The 21,795-nt window shown below is 36.6% G+C and overlaps 1 protein-coding gene across 2 annotated transcripts; it reads left to right on the top strand.

Moving 5' to 3' along the window:
* Positions 1-206: 206 nt before the first annotated feature.
* Evi5 (ecotropic viral integration site 5) lies at positions 207-20,407 on the top strand. Of its 2 annotated transcripts, none has more exons than XM_076899458.1 (11): positions 207-377; positions 9,297-9,530; positions 10,519-10,782; positions 10,927-11,191; positions 11,347-11,709; positions 11,920-12,597; positions 12,854-13,336; positions 13,601-13,699; positions 18,088-18,243; positions 19,476-19,597; positions 19,734-20,407. In XM_076899458.1, the coding sequence occupies exons 2-10, from the start codon at positions 9,355-9,357 to the stop codon at positions 19,533-19,535; spliced, it is 2,544 nt and encodes an 847-aa protein (XP_076755573.1). In that variant the 5' UTR covers positions 207-377; positions 9,297-9,354; the 3' UTR covers positions 19,536-19,597; positions 19,734-20,407. The 2 variants fall into 2 exon arrangements, with proteins under 2 accessions (XP_076755573.1, XP_076755574.1); XM_076899459.1 differs by lacking the exon at positions 207-377 and adding an exon at positions 3,404-3,428.
* Positions 20,408-21,795: the final 1,388 nt, after the last annotated feature.

The following is a 21,795-nucleotide window of genomic DNA, read 5'->3' on the forward strand; positions in this document are numbered from 1 at the left end:
TTTCTAATTGCGAACGACACGGATCCCTACAATTAGTTTCTCGAAATTAACATAAACAAATAATTTCTGTTCAAGGATACGTTCAGCTGTTTGGAATTCGAGTAATACAGATTAACGAGAATGTTTCGCCGAGATATCTGTTGGACGTAGAAGAAAGATCATTCCTCTCCGTTTCGCCTATAACAATCGGAATGTTGGCAGCAGTGCACGCGAACGAATCTATCGTGATGACAATTTTAAGTGGTGACAGCCGCGTATGTGCTTCGTTACTCTCGTAGCAGCGTTTATATCCGTTTTTGCTGGGACGAAAGTTAATTTTCTGACTTAGTGCGTGATTTGTTTCACAAGGACCGTATGGAGTATTAACCGTCTCGAAGGTACGTGCTTTACAATAATTTCGGCGCACGTTAGAAACAGATGGTCGTCGTGATTCGTTTCGCCTGACAGTTTGTTAATATGGACAAGTGCCACTCTGACAGTTTTCCTTTTTCGTCGTATTGTTAGGCACCTGTTACCGATCCTCCACGTTTCACGTTCTCATTAGCTGGCTCTCGAGACTTTGTCACTGGTATACACGCATTTCGTTTGTTCGAAAACCCGTACGGTTTAACTAATTATTTGCGAGGTGACGATTAATGATGTCACGTTGCAAATATTTATTTATTCTGTCGTGAGTATCATTTACGAACGAAATGTTTTTTTTTTTTTATTGGAACGAATCGAAATGAACATAAATTGCAATGAGGTTATTGGATTTTATTTACATTATCTATAGATGCTTTCAAAAAGTAAATGGCTACCGAAACATGGATTTTGATCAAATTTCTAAGCTTCTTTGAAATTAAGTTCAATCTATACATTGACGATTCAGTAGTTCTGTTACTGTGATATAATCAATTTCTGAAGAATATTAATTTAGAATGTCGAGTTTCTAATATTTTGTGAATTAATTGCTTGCATATGATCTTTTGGAAATATAACTTTCATACAATATGCACAATTAATTAACAAAATATATTTACATTTCACTTTAAAGTAGATTTAAGTAAATTTATTCTGACTGTATTTACAAATGTTTTCTATGGTTTGGCAAACAGAGGATATAGCTCTAAACATTTTTAAAAATGCTATCAACAAGATTCTGATATCTGTTTATTAAGCTTAAGCGAATTCTGCTAGGCTGTGCGATTTCATTGACACAATTTCACTTCATATAGAAATGATGTTTCGCGCAACTGTTAAACTAATCCATCTTCATAGCTATTCAATGGAATAAATGAAATCACAAAGTGATTACCTTTAAGTATTACAGATTGCAATAGTCACAGCTGCTTTTAAATAGTCAAAAGATAAATAACGAGGAAGAAAAAATTTGTTGAAGCATAGAATGCCAATCCTTCTATTACTAAAACGAATACAGTCAGAAAATTAAATTGATTCGTGGCTAAGTTTCTGGACCGAAGGGAAAGCTTTCAAACAAAAAACTATTCCAGCACTCCTTTCGAGGAAGCATTTCCACTGAGCTCCATCAACATTCCACTTGTACTAGCAGGTTGCATTTACCTTCAATATTTGGTTACTGAAATCGCACGGAAAAATATCTTTTCTTTTTTCTTTTTTTCTTCGAGTCATCGCATTCCACAATGCGCACCGAGTCGGCGTTTTTTTTATTTTTCTCATTCTTTTCTCCCCCTCGATTCGCGATCGCTTTGTTTCGCACATGCATTTCGACGATTGCTTTCCACGTACACAGCCGCGTGCGTTGTGTAACCGTAACGGTAAAGCGATCCGTCATTCATCGTTACGGAACAATTAGGAAAATATATTCTAACGAACACGAAAACCCGACGTAACGCGTCCGCCCTGGATCGAAGAGTCCAGAAGACGCCAGACGTAACGAATTTGTTTCGGTAAACAGAAATTGACAGAAGGTTCGTTGCTTTTTCGCGTGAGTTAATTGTTCGTCGCGCCGAGGGGTATGCGCTCTTTTTGTGTTTCCTCGTCGCAGCCGGCACGCCGTTGGTACTTTAATCGCGTACCGTTTTTTTTTTTTCTCGTTTCCTCTCGTCTGAGAGATTCGAAATTGTGCTATGATTGAATAGCTTGTCGCGAGCAAGGAATTTTGTTGCAACGAAACTGGCAACAAAATTATACTTGAAGCGTAATTTCGTGTATTATAATTGCATAGAATTTTCTCTCCCTCTCATCGATAGTGACGGGAATGGTTACATAGAATCTTCTAAAATCGATCGATCATGTTTTGTCAATTAGAATAAAAGCATTTTATGGTTTTGCGCGAAACATATTCTTGTTTTTTAGGACTAATTGGAAACGTATCATAGAATGCGAAAGTTGAGAAAACCAGTGCAACTTTTTCTCTACAAAGTTTATCAATTAACTATTCGTTCTGTATAAATAGATTTCAATTTATCTTAATGAAACTTTTATTTCTCTCGAGGTCTCAATTTATATAAAACTGTAAACAGAGTGTAACGGGCATCACACTAAATTGTATACGTTTTTTAAATGATAAGTAATATTATTCATTTACAACTTTTTTTTCTTATAGGGTTAACGAATTTAATTATTTTAAATTGTTGTGATTTTTCGTAGCAATATTTGGTTAGAATACGACGAATAATTGGTTGGAAACAAACACCGTGGGTGTTTAATATCCGGAAGCATTTTCTATTTGATTTCACTTTGCAGAGATTGTATCGCGTAGCATTCGTGTATCAAAGAGTGTACTTACTACTCTTTTGATATTTGATTTACATTCAAAGTGACTGAGACCTTGTTGAAAAACAAATATTTCGAATGGCAAATGTTTATATTTTAGTATTTCAATATTATTTTATTTGACTTGCTATTTTCTGATATTTTTTAATTATTTCTAAAAATATTACAATGTTTCTACCACACAGAAGGAAACGCACAAAGTCGTCAAAGATATTCACATTTTTCACAACCCTCACACGATCTAAAGTTAAACATATCCACTTCAGGTTCTTTAATAATTCCCAATCGTAGAAAAAATAGGCTACCTGAGCCGTACATCCTCCTCCAAACACTTCAATAATTAAAGTTATGTAAAAGTTATATAAAGTTGCAGAGTTACGTAAAGGAGATATATAACGTTTGACCTCACTCGTAAAGTCACCGTACTCCAATTGTAATAAACTTAAAGTAGATACATTCTTTGCTTTTTAGAATAATCGTTCAATTAAGTATGATAGAAAAAAATATTCGAGTAAACAGACTTGGAGTAAAAAAAAGGTTAACAAATTTATAGAGGAGCTTTTCTTTCGTGTGAAAATATCAGCTTTTAGATTACGTTAGTAACGATAGACTGCACTAATTAAAGTTTAACTTTCATATAGCAGATGCAGGCTAGTTTCAAGCCGACGATGTCCCTCGCTCGAGAACGAGTAAGAATTTTCTTTACCCGATTAACTTCTAGCTTTGTTGGTAAACGATTCGTTTTTCAAGAATGTTCTCCTTTTTTCCAGCGAGCCGTTCAAGTGTCCCCACCGTCCCTTGGCACCGAAGCCACTCCCCAGGCTGTTCCATTCCATTCTAAAAATCGTCCATCGTCCAAGAGAACATTATTTGAACCGTTTCTACGGAAAATTTCCCGTCGCACCGTCGCCGGAATCGCGGTCCTTTTATTTACTCTCGTTACGAAAGAAGAGGTCGGGTGCGCGTGTGAGGCATCCTGGCCTGCGCGGGCTCCATCGACCCTCAAACCATTTCGTATACGTTCCCAGTACGTGTTTGGCGATCCTACTGTGCCAGTTTGATCGGAAAAGGGAACGGAGATAAAATCAACATCGATTGGCCAATTAACCGGCGCTGGTTGTCGGACAAACGGTTGTCCCCCGACTGCGTTCGAGACCAATCGTTATCTTTGTGTGATTATCGTGATATTAGCCACGGTTAGGCAATCATCCACACCTATCGCTGGTGCACTTCGTCTCGATCTTCGTCTTTCGCCGGACAGATATACGCTCGTTCGTCGCGGTGAACGAACTATTTTTTTCTCCTCGTTATTTTCTCCCTTGGCCCGCGTTATCGTTGATAACGAACAGAGACAGGAACGGTTAAAACGATTGTTTTTAGAGGGGAGCTGGGATGAGAGCGGATACGGTTTTTGGGGTTTATGTAACCGCGCTTTGGATGATCGTATGGCTCAGTGGGAAAAGGGACGATATTCCGTGCACCTTTGCTTTCCTGTCGAACAGATGAAAATACTTTTTATTAGTCCAGAGTGTGGAAGAAGTTGTGTAAAAATAGTTATGTTAAAGGATTGCAAATTTAATTGATCGTTATTGTGAAAGTAATTGAAATATTATCGATACGTTTGGAATATCGTTCTTGCTTTCGCACTAAACTGTTCGACTGTGTGTTTGGATTTTCATTTAGGGTAGAACTGGGGCATATAGCGGTCTGGCTGGGTTAGTTTATGAATTAAAGCGGTTGAGATAGTAGTTTCGGGGATCAGTCGGCAGAAGAGATTGAATTTGATTCCTTTGGGATGCTCTAGGTTCAATTGGGTGAAATCTGTGGTGGTAGTTTACGCAAGTCTTTGATTTGTTTAGGGAATGAAATTGTTAGCTGTGTGACGGGTTTTATTTTTTTCATCGCTGATGTGTCAGTCCTTTTTGTCTGTGTAGGTAATTTTTTTAAAGGTGAATGGTAAAATTATACGATTGTACAGTTATTTGTTTTCTGTTGATCAAATATTTCTGCCTTTTACCCTTCGTATACCGAAGCGGCAGCAGATTTATCTGCAATTATCAATTAAATCGCCAAAGTCAAACACTGTTTATAATTGTTTAAACAACTCTATCGAAGTTCACTCTTGAACATCATAAAATTCCTAGTGTGAATCGTAAATAATATCATGCTTATCAGCGATAGATATCGGTGGGGAGGTAGCAAAAGAAACAGTTGTTAAAACTTTATCTATAATAAACTTACGTAATCCGCTTTGCATCAGCATAATCCACTTGTAATACAATTTAGAGATAAATGTCTTTAACAAATCGAATTTATAGGCAGCAACTCTTAACGCGATCCAACCTCAGATATTTATAACAATCACATCACTCCAGTATACATAGCAAACCAACGGTGATCTAAACAGGTTTCTCCTCTGTTCGAACATGAATTTCTCAACGCCTTCGACTCATCGTTACATTATTACAACCTGTATAGAACAGAGAAAAATGTTGCTGTCGATCCATTTGCATAAAACAAGAATGTTCACACCAGTACGAAGTTTTTACAATCAACGTATCAAGAAAATAGATCATAATCGATTATGTAGTTTCTAACATTAATTATACGTGGCATATTAGTTCCATGTTTTACGTATACATATATTCTTTGATGGTATAGAAGTTAGATGGAGTGTAAATACCTTTATTATATGCATAAGGATCTACAGTTCTTATTTCCGTGTTTCATGTATGTATGTTTTATTTGATACAATACCATGCGTGATCATTACAAACGGGAATAGTGTTGCCTCGAGAAATTTCATCGTATTTTTAAACAAAGAGCAGGTTGAGCGAACGGCTTTGGCCAACGCTAGTGTGCGTTTAAATAATTATGAGCAGTGTTATCTGCGAGCGCACACTTGTTGTGCCGTATAGTGACACGAATGCGGAGCGTGAGATCTTCGCGTTATACACACTCTGGCTAGGTACGAAAAAAGCTTGGTCACACCTACAATTTGTTACACTTCTGCCGATGAATACGAAACGGAATCGTGGGTGGGAATCATGGATCGGTGATCGCGGACTTTTTTTTTTAGCCTGGTCTCGTTTTCGTAGCTTAGAATTCGCATGATCGAAGAGCGCGCGCGTGAGTCATACAGGCAGCAATTAAGTCTTTGTTTGGCGACAAATTTTGTTTCCATTAACTTTTTTCTGCTGTTCTTCATTTTTATTGACGATTATGATCATCTTAAATCGATATGTATTTTAACAGAATTATCTTGTACAGGTTACTTGTTATTTCGAGAGATCAGCGTTTGTGAGATACTGCATGTTTTACGCACCACTGAACGGACTGAATGCCAGTATGAAGTTGTTGAAATGATGTGTCCTTTCTTTGTTCATACCATATAAATGATCGTGTTTCTTTCACTTCTGATATCGTTAAAATTCGTATTTATTTTTCTTAGCTTTCCCCTAGAAGTTTGTGGTTTCCTGCAAGAAGATTTGTTCTTTAATATCACGAAAGTAGTTGGATGACACGATGAATATGGAAGAACTTGACGAATACTGGAATTAAAATGATAATTAAAACGGTATTCATTTGGGATTGTGGCATAACAGGGAATAAGGGCACGGGAACTACAGTAATAAGCTAATTAGGGGGAAGAATGAAGATGATGAATGCCACGTTTTGTAATCATTTTCCCGCGATATGCATACATCATGGTAGTTCATGTTAATTTCGTTCTAAGACAAGAAAATGTCATAAATTTCCCGTCTGGTTAGCATGCAAATGCAACGTTTCTAGCCAAACTTTATTTGTGATAAATAACCCACTTGTATCTACACTATCGTAACTCCAACTAAAAGAACAGCTTTCAATTTATTCGAAAACCGACCAAGCTTAAAGCGCAGAATATACTTACGAATAATTTGGACAAAATTGAAAAGAAGAATATCGACACCGTTCTCTTGTTTAACGGAACGTAATCATAGCGTTACGTTTTACGGAATTGAATTTGATAACAGATCGCTTTCGAGCGAACCGCAGGGGCGATTCGAAGGTTATGTACATACATATGTAGATCCCTATAGCACAGATGCTTGTGAACGGCTGAAATGCCACGGTAATTCAGAGTACGAAGAACCATAAATTATCCCTAACATCTCGTGGCCGGTATATGGCATATTGCCACGAGCGTTTCGCGCGTTGCGTTCGTTCGCTAATTCGTTCGCACGCGCTAATTGCTCAGCTTTCTTTTTGACCCTTTGTTGCTCGCGCTGCGGCTGCTCGCTTCGAAACGCGCGGCGTGGAAAATTGAAAAGCTGAAATCGCGAAAATTCATGAAAAACTTCACTCCTCCGTTCGCGCATTTTTACGACATTTGTAACAGCCGGTCGAGACACGGATAGAATTTTAAATGCGATTCAAGTTGAATTACAAAGCAATCGAAACGCTATCGTTGGGTACACGCTGTTAGCGAATTGTTTTTCGAAAGCTACGTGTCTTTATATTTATAAGCATTTATAATTTAATATTATTACACTTGTTTGTTCTAGATAGCGGGCGTTTTCAGGAGATACAGTAATTAATTCCGCTTTTATCGCAATTTACATTAATTATCGTTGAAATTGATGGAAGAAACTAAATGGTTAAAGGAGAGATATTTTCAGTAATACAACTTGTAACAATTCGAGAAAGATTATTATGGTTTCTAATATAGGTAACGTTTTTTCTCGTCGGCAAAGAAACTGTGAAATTCTTCGATCGACTAGAGAAACTTTGGTTCAAGGAGAGATTCTGAAGTATTAATGTTAGACAGTCGCCATGAGTCATTTCGCAGGATTGCTGTGCAGAATTTTAAAGAAAGCGCGTACATTTCGTCCAGGGTGGGAAAATAATTGTAAAAATTTGGAAGAAAGTTCAGTTTTCATCTTTGGTATTTCGATAATATTTCTTTTTTTCTTTCCTTAAGTGAGGAAATTTTCATTCGCATACGAATTTTCAGTTAACATTAGGTTTGTAGGCTCGCTTGAACTCTAAAACGTAAGTCTCGCTTACCCTTTTAATTTTGCTATTTGATCAAATTCCGACGAGCGTAAATTCAAGAGGAAATTGCCGATCGTACTTTTACTTTTCACAATCTCCACAACTTTTCATACCCAATGTTTAACATAGCTGCGTTAAGATAGAACACGATATTTTTTTTAGTCACTTTCGAGAAATCAATAACATATGTTTCCTTTCACACTGAAAAATCGCAAATATCACGTTTATTGAACCAGAAAAAGCTATATCCAGAAAAGGATGCCCATGAACCACGCGTGTGGAACGATCCCACGGAAAATCGTTGGGAACTCGTGCGCTGCGACGAACGTTTCGCGGAAAGATCGAAAGTAACCAGATGAACGGGGTGAGTTGCGGGGTCTCGAATCGATTTTCGATCGAAAGTTTGGCGCGTGCGAGGAGACGAGAAAATTTCTCGATGGTTCTTCGTGGTTTGCTGGCACCAGCGGCGGCGCGATGGACACGGAATAAAACGGTGAAAAGGTAGAGCGGACACGTTAATTTAGGCTTAACGAACATCGAAACGGAAACAGCCGAAAAGAGAAAGACAGAGTGGCCTGTTAACGAGCCTCGATTGGAGCCTTCCGCGTAATTCGCATAGGAGAAGTCCAAAACCATATGAGATCGAGCTTCAATTGAGAATCGATCGAGTCCACTTGAACCTATTAATTTTATCCGAACGATACCATATTTAACAGCGAAGAATTAACGCGATACCATGACTCGATGTTAACATCGATTACGATGAAACTTTTTTACACTGTTTTCCGTCAATCATTTCTTCGATTGAAGTAGCGAGAGGTACTGCATGTTCGTGTACCTTATCAGCCATCTCTAGAGCTGCATAGAAAAATGATTAAATCGAAGTAGAAAATGGTCATGTTATTCAGAATCGTACGCTTTCCTTTTCCGACTGTAACTTTCGCACGTAACGAGTTGGACATTGTGGACTCAAAGGAAAGAAAGTAATGAAAGACTGTAAACTGCGAAAAAATAATTTATCGCATCGGATCGATAGCTTTCGAAATAAAAGTGATCGTAGCTATGTTGTTGGTTTTTGAATGTAAAATATCTGCGAATGTTTAATGTATATTTTAAATATTTTTGATACTTTACCGTTTTACGATTGTATGGAATAAAATGAAACAAAAATCAAGAGTGAAGAAATCGCGTTTCTGGCTTCGTTCACGAGAAAAACGGCTCTGAAAATTCTCTGCGATGCACTAATGGCGCACGAAAATCCCATAAGCCAGTGCAACGCACGCCTACTTTACATATTTTCAAAGCCATTCTCCTCGAAAACAAAATTTCGAACGTGATTTTACTATTCTTCATTTTCGTCTTATTTTGCAACCTACATTCACCCATTTCCATTTTGGGCCACCTGTTACCGAGCAACTTGTAGACCAATATCTTCTATGCGATACAACATAAGGCTAATATCACATTATTGGTCGCGTCACATCCCACGAGCATCTGGTCTGAAATGATAATGAATTTTGCAGGGGTCAAGAGAAGCAGGTAGCAGGACAATTAGGATTATCGCGTTATGGACCGCAGGTGATGAGCGTGTTGTGTTTATGCACCACTGTACAGCAGACCGGTCAGAACAACAGCCAGGCCAGCAAGATACTCCCAAGCGCGCCGCCGATCTCATCTGAGGAAGAAAGGATAAACTCGTCGCAGGAAATACCCACCGACGAGCTGGCTCTATTAGCTAAGCTGGAGGAAGCCAATAGGTGAATTGCCGCGGTGACTAACGTTCACAGGCCGTCCATTGCATGTGCAAGCGAATAGTGCTTTAGATATTACGTACATTGCCGCTTTGCGTCCAATTATGTATGTTAATACCATGACTCAGTGTAATTACAGGATCGGTTACTAGTAAATGAGACGAGCGATAGCTTAAATGATACCAGGTCTTTAATGGTACTATTAGAAGGATAGTATATTTGAACGGAACATAGCGTTTGGGAGTTGGATCCTATAGAGAACGATCGGTTCGGTTATATTGCTTGGACGAAGTTTTAAGACTTTCATATTTCATGAACTAGTACGTATAACACGATTATTACTATTAAGTATATTTGAAATCTTCTGTCTATCGTTATTAATACATAATGCTTCGTATAGTGCCATTCTTTAGTAGAAGTGTAATAGTGTTATGTGCTAAGACTTATCTCGCACATGATTTTTAATCTGTACTTTAGATACGAGATCCTTTAATTATTCTGATTAGCGATATATTTTCATATTAATTTTTGCCAATCCTGCTTATTATGTATTCTTATATTTTTATCTGAAAGTTAAACGATACTAAGCACACACTTGAGGGAATCGATATACATATACTCTTGCATCAGAATCTTTACCATAATTTTGGGTTGTAACATATGAAAATTGTGTAAGCTACAAGTTTGTATCAATCGAGAGTGATCACGTGAAGAACTGGCATTTGCTAGTAAAGGATAAGAATTTCGCTTCTCTTATGTTAACGCTCCATTATGTTAGTCGGTACGCCTTATATTTGCAGTTAGCTTCATTTCTCTAAGATCTTCTGCATTTACGAAAACAATTTCCTGCTGAATTAGAAGTTATGCGTCTATTTATTATGCGACAGGGACAAATAATCTCATATGTTACCACTCAACAGTGTTAAACCCTCTTAGAACGCGACTACGTTATGTTGAAGTACGTATCTAAAGAGTTTGGTGTAATTGATAACAGGCTTATCGAATCGGATGCAAAGTCATTGAACTCGCTCCAAAGCAATCACAGTAGGAAAGGTTCGGACACATCTCAGGTGTCAGTGGCGTCGGGGGGCAGCGGAGGGAATGGCGATGCTGCACCCCGACGCCACAATTCGGCCGATGGCGAGGAGAATACGTGGACCCTATGGGGTCACATCGTCGCCGATTGGGATTATCATTGGAAGAAGAGGAAAGAGTCCGTCAAAGAATTAGTACGTCAAGGAATACCTCATCATTTTAGGTAATCAACGCTTTAGGAGTTAATCGGTAACTTTGAACGATCCAATATAAACTTTCTTAAATTTAATCAAATTCAATGTTAAGTAAAATTAGTAGAATGTCTTGGGACAATGTAAGACGACTGATTCCTGATTCATTATTGCAGAGGTATTGTTTGGCAACTATTAAGTGGTGCTCATGACTCTCCTGTGAAAAAACAATTCGCTGAGTATATCAAGGCCACGTCCGCCTGCGAAAGGATAATCAGGAGGGACATAGCCAGAACGTATCCCGAGCATGATTTCTTTAAGGAGAAAGACGGTCTTGGCCAGGAGAGTCTGTTTAACGTTATGAAAGCGTATAGTCTTCACGATCGTGAAGTCGGATACTGTCAAGGTTCGGGATTTATTGTAGGATTACTCCTTATGCAGGTACACTTTTAATGTTTGAGCGGCGGGGGGTTAGTGAGAGAGTGAAAGAATGAAGATAATCGTTTTTAAAGAAAAAGAAAAATAGAATACAAGGGATAAGTTATGTTGAGCTACTCAGTTGAATTAAATAGGTATCAATCAATTTGTTGTTACAGCAAATGCCAGAGGAAGAAGCTTTTGCTGTACTGGTAGCGCTTATGCAAGAGTATCGTTTGCGAGACATGTTCAAGCCGAGTATGGCTGAATTAGGGGTGTGCATGTATCAGCTAGAACATTTAGTTGCTGACACGCATCCCGAGTTACACGCTCATTTTACGGCTCAAGGTTTTCACACGTCGATGTACGCGTCGTCTTGGTTCCTTACGCTTTTCACCACAGCGCTCAGCCTACCGCTGGCCTGCCGCATTTTTGACGTATTTCTGTCCGAGGGCATGGAAATTATTTTCAAAGTTGCGCTGGCCATGTTGCATTTAGGCAAGGAAGATTTATTAAGCTTGGATATGGAAGGCATGTTGAAGGTAATTTTTTTTTATCGTCACAATCCTACATCTTACCTGTAGACAAGAACGTTGATAAAGAATAAAGTCAGAACAATTTATAATGTCTGTTTGTAGTGAGAAAGTCAAACATCACAAGCTGTGATACTTTAACAGACAATGTTATTTTCGCACGTTGGTGTACGTTGCTCCTTTCGTGTCAATAAGATTTATCATTATTTTCGCGAATAGTTCTTCCAGAAACAGCTACCTGGAAGAGCCGAGAAAGATCCCGATGGCCTCATGAATCTTGCCTATGGTATGAAAATAAATCCGAAGAGAATGAAGAAACTAGAGAAAGACTACACCGTGCTGAAAATGAAGGAGCAAGAGGAGATGGTTGAGCTGCGTAGGCTTAGGGCCGAAAATAAGTTACTCAGGCAAAGAACAGAACTTCTCGAGGCCGAGTCCGCGGAATTGGCGGACAGATTAGTTCGGGGTCAAGTGTCGCGCGCGGAAGAAGAGGAGACCGCTTTCGTGGTGCAAAGGGAATTGGCGGCACTTCGGCACACGCATCTCGAGACCAGCCATCAGCTCGAACAGGCACACGAGGAATTGAGATCATTGTCACTTTTGTTAGAGGAGAACATGACGTCGAAGCAATCCTCACTGGACGAAATTTTGTCGAAACAGAAGGCGTTGTCGCAAAAAGAAGAAATGATACAGTGTTTGCAAGAGGAATTGGTAAGGGTTCGACTGCACGAAGCAGAGAACGATGCAACGATAAGAGAACTTAGGGCGAGAATACAAGAGCTGGAGCAGGACAAAAAAACATTGCGCGAATCGACACCGGATAACTCTGTTGCTCATTTACAAGAGGAATTAATAGCCGTTAAACTGCGAGAAGCAGAGGCAAATCTTTCTTTAAAGGTAATTACTTCCTTTCATATCTCTGCGAATTGTCCATGTTTAACCCTCTAAGGTACAAACTATTTATGATAAATAAGAACTCAGCCCGCTGATGAAAGAAGGCAATCGTTAATCTTTCTACAAAAAAATTTGATAGTTTTTTAGCCTATTAATAGAAAAATCTTAAGGGGTTAAAAAAGAGTTATGTAATATTCTCTTGATATTCAAATGTGCGTACGTATTTAATAAACTTATCATAATATAAGAAATTTGTTAGGATCTACGGCAAAGAGTGGTGGAATTGAGCAGTGCCTGGCAAAGGCATCTACAGGAGCATCGTTCAGCGCAGACGCAACCTGCGAGCGATTCCACACCGAAGAAACTTCTGTTTTGGGAGAACAGGGGCCACGAAGTGCAGAAGTTCGAGGAAGATTTAATGACCACCAGGATTCGAGAAATGGAAGCACTGACAGAAGTGAAGGAGCTTAGACTCAAGGTGATGGAGCTTGAGACTCAAGTGCAGGTCGCCACGAATCAACTCCGTCGCCAAGATGAAGGTGGGAAACAACTTAGAGAGGAGCTGGAAGCTGCCTTAGGTAGGGAAAAGGACCTTACTGCCAAATTACGGGAGCAACAACACAAGTACTCTGACTTGGAGTCAAAGATGAAAGATGAAGCCATGATGGCCAGGATACGCGATGCAGAGCATGCGCAGCAAGTGGCAGAACTCACTCAGAAAATATCTCTTCTTGAATTAAAAGTATTATTCCTTTTCATTTTCATTCATGTAATTTCGTCAAATATTATAATGTCGTCCACTTTATAGTAGAACCATGAATATGTAAATTCACTTTTTCAATTTTAACTTTACATCGCAACGATGAAACGATAAGTATATCTAGTTCAGAAAATGGTCTTGAGAGCTGTATTATATTTATGATATTTGATCAGCGTAAAGGAGACGATATTATATAGATGATACATATAGATGTATAAAATGCTGATTCTGTTTTACTTTTTGTAGAATGAAGAGATGCATGCTGAAGGTGAGCTTAGGAATAATTTAGATGACAGTGAGAGAGTGAGAGAACTGCAAGATAAAGTTGCAGAATTAAAAGCTGAGGTATGTGGAACCATTTTGCTTTACCCGTGCTGCATTAATGAAAGCATTGAATTGAAAAATTGCAGTAAGAGGTGAATGGCAGAATCGTACAATTCATTTTTCGCCGTGAAAAACAATTTAATTTTATATCTTTTGCATGTACTTTGTACGTTAAAAATTTGCTCAGGATTTCCTTCGTTATTTCTATAAAGTGTAGCATTAAACGATTTCGAGTTAAAATGATGATATTCATAGAAATCGCAGAATAGTATATCTTAATACGAATGCTTTCAATTATGCACAAGTATAATTATTGTTATACATGTTTATGGTCGTCGGTGATTCCTGTTAAATCCCCTCAGTTAAAGTTGAATCTCGTTATTTTGTTTGAAAAGTATAAGTAACAGTTCTATAACAATGTAAGTTCGAAGTATATCGATGAAGTAGAAGTAATGACGATAGATCATACAGACGTAGAATTATGATCATATTACAGTAGTTTAAACTTCAATTTTTATTTGACCTACTCTTAGGCTGCAACTTAGTAAAGTTCGAAGCTTGTAGAGTTGCGTAATTATCGAGAGTTCTTGTACGTTTGGGAATAGAAGTAACTCCATTTGATAGCCTGTTATAGGACCTTGATTTATCGATTCAGTTCCCCCATAATCATACGTCTAGTCATAAAACCATATAATTCTATACACCTGTCGTGATCATGAATACATTTATGAAGTTTTCTCGGTTTAAAAGCATTCCTAATATTTTTGTACGACAGAGATAAAATTATAAGTTAAAACGTCGTAGGTATACATGTTTTTAGATCTTTTTTATATGAAATTAATACCAGTTACTTGGAAGTAATATAGATTAAATTTTTTTTTACGAATAAGTTGTACAGTTCATCGTGTAATATTAATTATTTTTAATCGTGTGTACACATTTATTATGATGCACATTTTTTTTGCAACACCATTTATGAATCATTCATGATTTTCACACTCACAGTTATCATCCCAAAAATCATATTAACAAGGATTTAACACTATCATCGCTCCTTTTCGCTGCACTATTGATTCACATATCACAAATAACTACATTTTTTGATGTGTTACTATCAATCCTATTAACCGACTATCCTCTAAATCCTTTTAATATGGAGGAATATATGGAAAAAATGTATATATAATTCAAATATACTTGTTGGGTGCACAAAATCACGTCTATAGTGAAAGTATGTAAAATAAGCGAAAATATAATTTACTTTGCTTTGGTGTCATTGTGAGTCACAAAATAATGCACAAATTGCACCTCTTACTGCAGTGTAATGCTAATTGTCACGCCAATGAACAATTTTTTCATTTTTTCTTTTTTTTACTAATCAAATCGTGTGCTATACAAAATTCGATAACAGTTTCCGTTTTAGATTATTTTCCTGGTAGATTTAATATTTAATTCAAAGTTTACAAAACAATTTTGATCAAAGAACACGTTTCCGTGTCAATATTAATACTGGGATTCGTAAGATTTGCCGCATTAATTGATGAAACATTTCATGTTTGTTGTTAATAATAATTATTACAGTTGACGATAAAACACGGTCGTTTCACTTTTCACATTAAACAGATAACAAATTCCTGCAGAGGTACCTGTACACATTAAGAATTCATCGTGTTTCATCATCAGAGTTTAGATGCATTTCTAATTCTGTTAGTTCATTCCTGATTTTTGTATTCATGTAATTTGTATGGATACCAATTTGTATAAGAAATTCTTTACATACCAAAGCTTCAAGATTAGGATGCATTCATGGCTTGTTATGTCTGCTGCAATGCAAAGTACAAATGGTAAATGTCAAATCGCTTTTGAATTTAATCGTGACTACAATATTCGCTCATTCAGTGTTATCTTTGCACTTGTGAAAGTGTAATAATCGTCATTGTGTCGAATCAAAAATTTATATCTTTGAGGGCACTGCAACATAAGAAAAATGTCTTTTCGATAGAAATCTGTATGTTCTGATTGATTGAAAATACATTGAAAATTTGCAATAATTTTTAAAGTAAATGCATGTTACATTAATTACAAGATTTTTAAAATAGCAATTTATTGTTAATATCTTACGCAATATTGACATAATAACGAATATCAAATTTTCAATGTTTCAGCATTAACATTTAAATTGTTTTGCATAGGCACATACTAAAATCATTTTATAATCAATCAAGGCTTGCTATTTATTCTACTAATTGTGCTTCAAGGATATTAGACGTTGAGAGTTAGCACAGCACGGAGTAATAATTGGATCCAATCTTTTATATGAATAATTTTAGTCGTAAAATTGATTTTAAAAATACCCCTTCAAAGATATCGTTCACACATCTGTTTTTAGTATCTTATACCTATCAGACATTCAGCAAAAATGCATTGTAATGTGCACTGTTAGTCAGAAAAATTATCAAACGAAAGACAGTCATTTATATAGAAGGAAGTGATGATGCAGTGTTATTTGAACTTGGTTTCAGTTTTATTAATGGAATTCTTATTGTGTAAAGGTACCGAACACTAACACAAAGAAACTAATTGTCTTGTAAAACTAACCCTCTATTGCTGTGTTATCTCTGTCTCCTTAGTTCCCTACGCCAATCACCAGCCCGGAGACTGAGCCTTGGCGCTGGCTCGAGTAAGTCTGTACCCATCCGTAAGCATTATTTTTTCCATTTCATGTACGTAGCATGATGTCGACGTGTACTATCAGAAGAAGTGTTACATCTTTCTATAGTCTTGTACATATACTTTATAACATGATTATATATGTTATATTTAATTCCAGGGCAACAGAAGATTGTGATGCAGGAAAGGATCATCTTTATTTTTGATCATTTTTAAATTAGAAGGTATTTGGGAAAGATGGGCTATTCCTCCTACCAAAATAACTTTCGATCATCTTTAATATCTTTATGATATAATTGTGTTAACAGTAATACTGAGAGATAAAATTCTTTTACTAGTCAAATATGTTCTAACTTAAAACTGGCCGAGGGTATGAAGATAATCAGTTTCTGCATCAGAATTTTCGATGTATTTCCATCTGAAGTGCTATGGCATCCAGAAAAACATTAGAATAACAAATATCTTTATCCTCACACCTTGATATTTTAATGTTTCTCAACGTTGTCCACATCTGTACATTTAATTCCCTTATTACCTCATCTTGTACTGTTGTGTTATTATATGTGCAGAGAAACACTGATATAATTTAATATTGATGTATGGTATATGCTTTGCATATTGCAATCGCTATCTGCATGCTTCATTTATGTTTTATTCGTTTATTTTATTGTAGATATAAGTGATGTATTTTATTTTATAGTGGAATGGCATCGTTCTTGCAGCGTATTATTGATATACACATCATTCGATTTATATGCAGGATTTCTGTGGTATTTGTTGAAATTAAAAAGGCTGTCAAAAAGGTTGACTGCTTTAAATTGGAAATATGGTACAATGAATAGGATGAAAATTTTTAGTTTCTGTCGTAAATATGTAGAACAAATTTCTTTGCAATATGCTCAAACATTTTCTTTACTTGCTTTTTCTATAGTAATAAATTCTTGTTACGCGATTTTTAGTTACATAGAAAAATTGCGTGGAATGAGTACAACGTGTTAATCATGGGATGAATGTAGTTTCATTTAACACTTTGCTTAATCAATGTGTTAAGTAGTGCATGCTACTTAATAATGTTCCACTCGTTATGCTTTATATGAAATTTGTAGTTCACGCTATTTATAGTAAGCCATTAAATATAATAGGAGAAATGTATATTAAGGATCATTTAACAATTGAAAACTCATGCTGTGGATTTTTATAGAGTATTAATTTACTATATTAGTACGGACATCTACTCAATCTTTCCGATTTTTCCGATTAATTCTTAGTGTTTTTTTTTTTTAAATCCCTAAAAAAGTTGCACGCCAATCATTTTATTTATTTTATTTATAATCATCTACATTCTTGTTGCACACTTTAAAATACATCATCATCTGGTTCCACGTAATTTTCATAGCTTAAAAGAAGAGAGGGTGAGAGTCTTCAAAACAAAGTTAGAGAACAGACTAGAGAAATTTATGCATCCGAATGAATTCCATAAACACTGAATATATTCTAAAAGTTGCACAGTCCACTTTACCATGCAATCATATAAAACAGTAACCGAATACTAGTCTATTACTCCATAAAGCTGCCTTAAAACAGTTAGCTGATAAACTAAGAAGTAGTTGAACCATTCCAAATATTTTTAGTATCATTTTCGTCTGAAATGATAATGCCCAAAAGCCTATGGAGTCCAGCAGAGATCTTGCTCAGCGTAATTTAGCAAATAATTGCTGTATGTCGCGTGTATGTCGCAGGTCATGAGGCTAGAGAGCTGGAAGCAACGATGGACGGGCCACGGAGGGCAAAACGTGAGAAGTTTCAGTGTAGACACTGAAAGTGAGCTGGACGAGCGGGATCTCAGAATTTGTTTACAGGATCATATCAATTCAACAACACAAAACTCACCAGAGGTATAGAATTCCATGTATACAAGACGTTAGAGCAGCTAATTGTCATTTGAGACACACACAGATGTAATTCCATTGTCAGAACAGATATGGGACCTCTTACGTTTCACGATCATGCTTTCGTTGTAGAAAAAGAGAGCGACCAGTTATAACGCACATAGAATATTATAAATCGAGAACACATAGGGATAATAGCGATATTATGTTTTTAGTTAATGTGTAATATCACTATAGCTCGTGATGTATTAACCAGCATATTAGCGATTAACTAGGTGTGTAATCTGGTGGTCATTAATAACGCAGTATAGAACTATCTGACCCGGATCAATGATAATCCGTTGCAATCAGACTTCGAAGTATTTATAGAAATCTTCGTTTAGCAAGTCATTGAATATTTCTCTCCTGGGAACTTTCTTCTGATATGACATAGCGATACGAGTTTATGCGTTCTCATTAATTTCATTTTGTTCTCGCTAGAACCGGAAGTCCATCTTCACGATCCATTCCATTAATTGTTAGAGGTACGCGGATCGCGTTTCGAAGTCTGTTTACAATCGACGAGTACTAATAGAGTTAACTATAAACTATGTGACGCATAAACGACACGTTTTTATACGTATTACGCATTCTGTGTATTTTTTGTAATTTAAACCAAATGTGTAATTCCATTTAAGGAATTGTATATTGAATAGAAATGAAATCCGTCGTCGGGGAAAATCGAGGAGTTAGGATTGTCTTTTATGAAAGAAAGGGGGGAAAAAGAATGAACGCCCAATGTAAGGGGCGACGCGTTTTTTCCTGATACGACGGAAATACTTAGAGTCTCGTTAACGAGTCGCAGTAGCGTGTATTGCTCCGGTTGTAGAAACCACAGAAACAGAAACAAGCCACAGACATACAAGAGTAAGAAGAAGTATGCCAAACACTCTCTGAATTCATCAGTATTCTTCTTGCGTACGTTTGCGTGTTTATAATATATTTCGCTTTCGAGACGAGGAAACGACACGAGGTCGATTTGAAACGGTCCAAATATGCGTAGAGTAGAGAATTTCCACATCGAATCAACACACATCGCACACATACACGTAATATACATAAAAATCTAAGGGAGAGAGCAAGTTAAGTTTAAGAGAAAAAGACAAAAAAAATGTATGTAACTTCGTTAATTGGATCTAAGCAGCCGCTGACCGGTTGAGGGTGAATCGGTGTTCTTTAAATCAATTTACTAATTGCAGATTATTGAAAGTGAAAGTGAAACCGAACGAGATAATCGGGAGTACAGTTGTAAAACTTAAAGTAGCCCGGATAGCTCGTTCCTTATAGCGACACTTCCTAGGACGTGATAATTACTTCCAACGTAAGTAGTTGCGCAGATCAGAAAGTCAAAAACTGCTTTGTTCTCGACTTCTTTTCTTTTTTCTTCTTTTCTATTTATTTCTCTCTTTCTCATTCAATCTCGTTTCCTTTTTCGTTTTCACCTTTTTTGTTTCCAGCTTACTCGAACCCTTAACGATCTATTCTCGATCCTGCTGTGATCGTGTGTTTCGAGGCGGTTTAAGAATTAAAGTAAATAGCCAGGGCGTATTTACTTTTAAGATAATGGGGCACAGATGGTCGATAAAGGAGGAGCTCTTTTATATCGTTGAGGAACGTGGAATAGCAATTCCGTCTTATTTCCGTGGCACGTTCCATTTTATTGCTTTCGTTTCGCGTTAGTGCAATCAAAAGTATTTGTTTACTTTCCGAGCGAAGAGTAACGCTTATGCTTGTTAACGGTTCTTAAAAGAAAATGTTGGTTGAATGTCTACTGAAAAGCGTTCTCGAGATGCAATCGGAATAGGTCATTTTATCACCAGGATTTTATCACCTAATTCTATTTCACACGAATATTTCTTTCGAGCTACTTTACTTTTCTCTCTTTAAACGAAAAGCTCTTCAAGCGTGAAGTACTTAGAAATCTGAGAACGAACAGGAACTCGAGAGATTTTTATTGCTCAGGAAGGCAGCGAAAGGGAGATTCGAAAGAAGCAATATTTAATAATTATTATATTTATCATTTGTAAAATGTATGTACCGATTGTAATTAATCGTCGTGGGTGAGTTTTAATTCTTAATTGTTTTAGGTGTAGCGTGTATTTTTACGTCCAGATGAAAATTTGTTTGAAGATATATATACATATATACATATGTATGTATATATATGTATCAAATTTTTCCCTCAATTGTTTGGGAATCAAATTTTTCAGATAAAACATGTAGCACGTACGTTTGCAATCAAAGTCATGCTTTTAAAATCAATTATAATTTTCCGTTTAATTTATTAATCGATTCTTTAATTATTTAAATATGAATTGTAGATTAATCTATTGTAATAATGAATTTTGCTGTACGTAACGGTGGAACGTTAAGGGTTAGACGCGTCTATAGTTTATCGCTTTGGCCTAAATTTTACTGTATATAATTCCGTTTTGTCACGAATAATTGGCACGAAAATGGCGTAAATCGATCGTGAACGCACCTACCACACGAAAACTTCTCGAACAATCGAGACTTTCTGCTTTCGTGCACGTTTGTCGGGGAAAAAAAAACAAGAAAAGGAAAAAAGAACAGCATGCACCTTTTACAAAATCGTAGATTGTTGTTAATCGGATAAATTATCAGCGCCGAGAAAATTTATTCTCGCGACAAAGGAAGACTCGAGATAATGGAATTTTCACAACACGAATGCAACAAGTAAAGATTGTGTTTGTTTTGTCGTGGTCACTCCAAAGTTCACTTTTTTCACACGCTTCGCAGCTATGTAACATGAAAATCGAATTAAAAAAAAGAAAAGAGGTGTTTTGTTGCTACTGCCGACTGTATTTAGCTACACGTATTGGCTTGTTATGGGGATTCCCAAGAATTTTTTCCAGCATTAAATTCCAATACCACATTTAATATTTTGGAAAATTTTATGCATTAATTGCCGAATGAATATCTCGCTCATTTTTTTATCGCTCTTATACCTTTTATAGCGTGTGCATTCGATCATTTTTACTATGATTTAAAATTTCTATCAATTTTAAATGTTTTACGCCAAGTTACAAGCCTATATTTTTGGCGAACTTTATCGATGCCTTTTTTATAGTTACTTGTTCAAGGAGTATTTCCTGAGGTTCTTTAATTATACAAAATATCTAGAATCCCTCGTAACAATTCGATATTATTTAGCAGATCCACAAAAAGTCAATATAATGTCGTGTCGCTTTTACATAATTCACAAGAATGAAGAAAACGTTTTTATTAAGAGAGATCATTCCGTAGCACTCTGTCTAATTTTTTAAACAACCATAGAGATACGCTAAGGCAACGCTTAATGATACAAGCTCAATAATTTATTGCTAAGAACGGCTTAGTTTCTCGTCTTTTCAGATATTTCGCAAGGGAAATCGAACACGTTTATTTCGTCTAGAAAAATAAGGAGAGCAATAGGAATAATTTCTGATACTGCCTGATATTATTCGAGCGGAGTGGATAAAGCTGTGTAACGATTTAAAGAGTGTGCCCGTTAAAGAT

The sequence above is a fragment of the Xylocopa sonorina genome, chromosome 8, assembly GCF_050948175.1.
Source record: "Xylocopa sonorina isolate GNS202 chromosome 8, iyXylSono1_principal, whole genome shotgun sequence".
Taxonomy (NCBI): domain Eukaryota; kingdom Metazoa; phylum Arthropoda; class Insecta; order Hymenoptera; family Apidae; genus Xylocopa; species Xylocopa sonorina.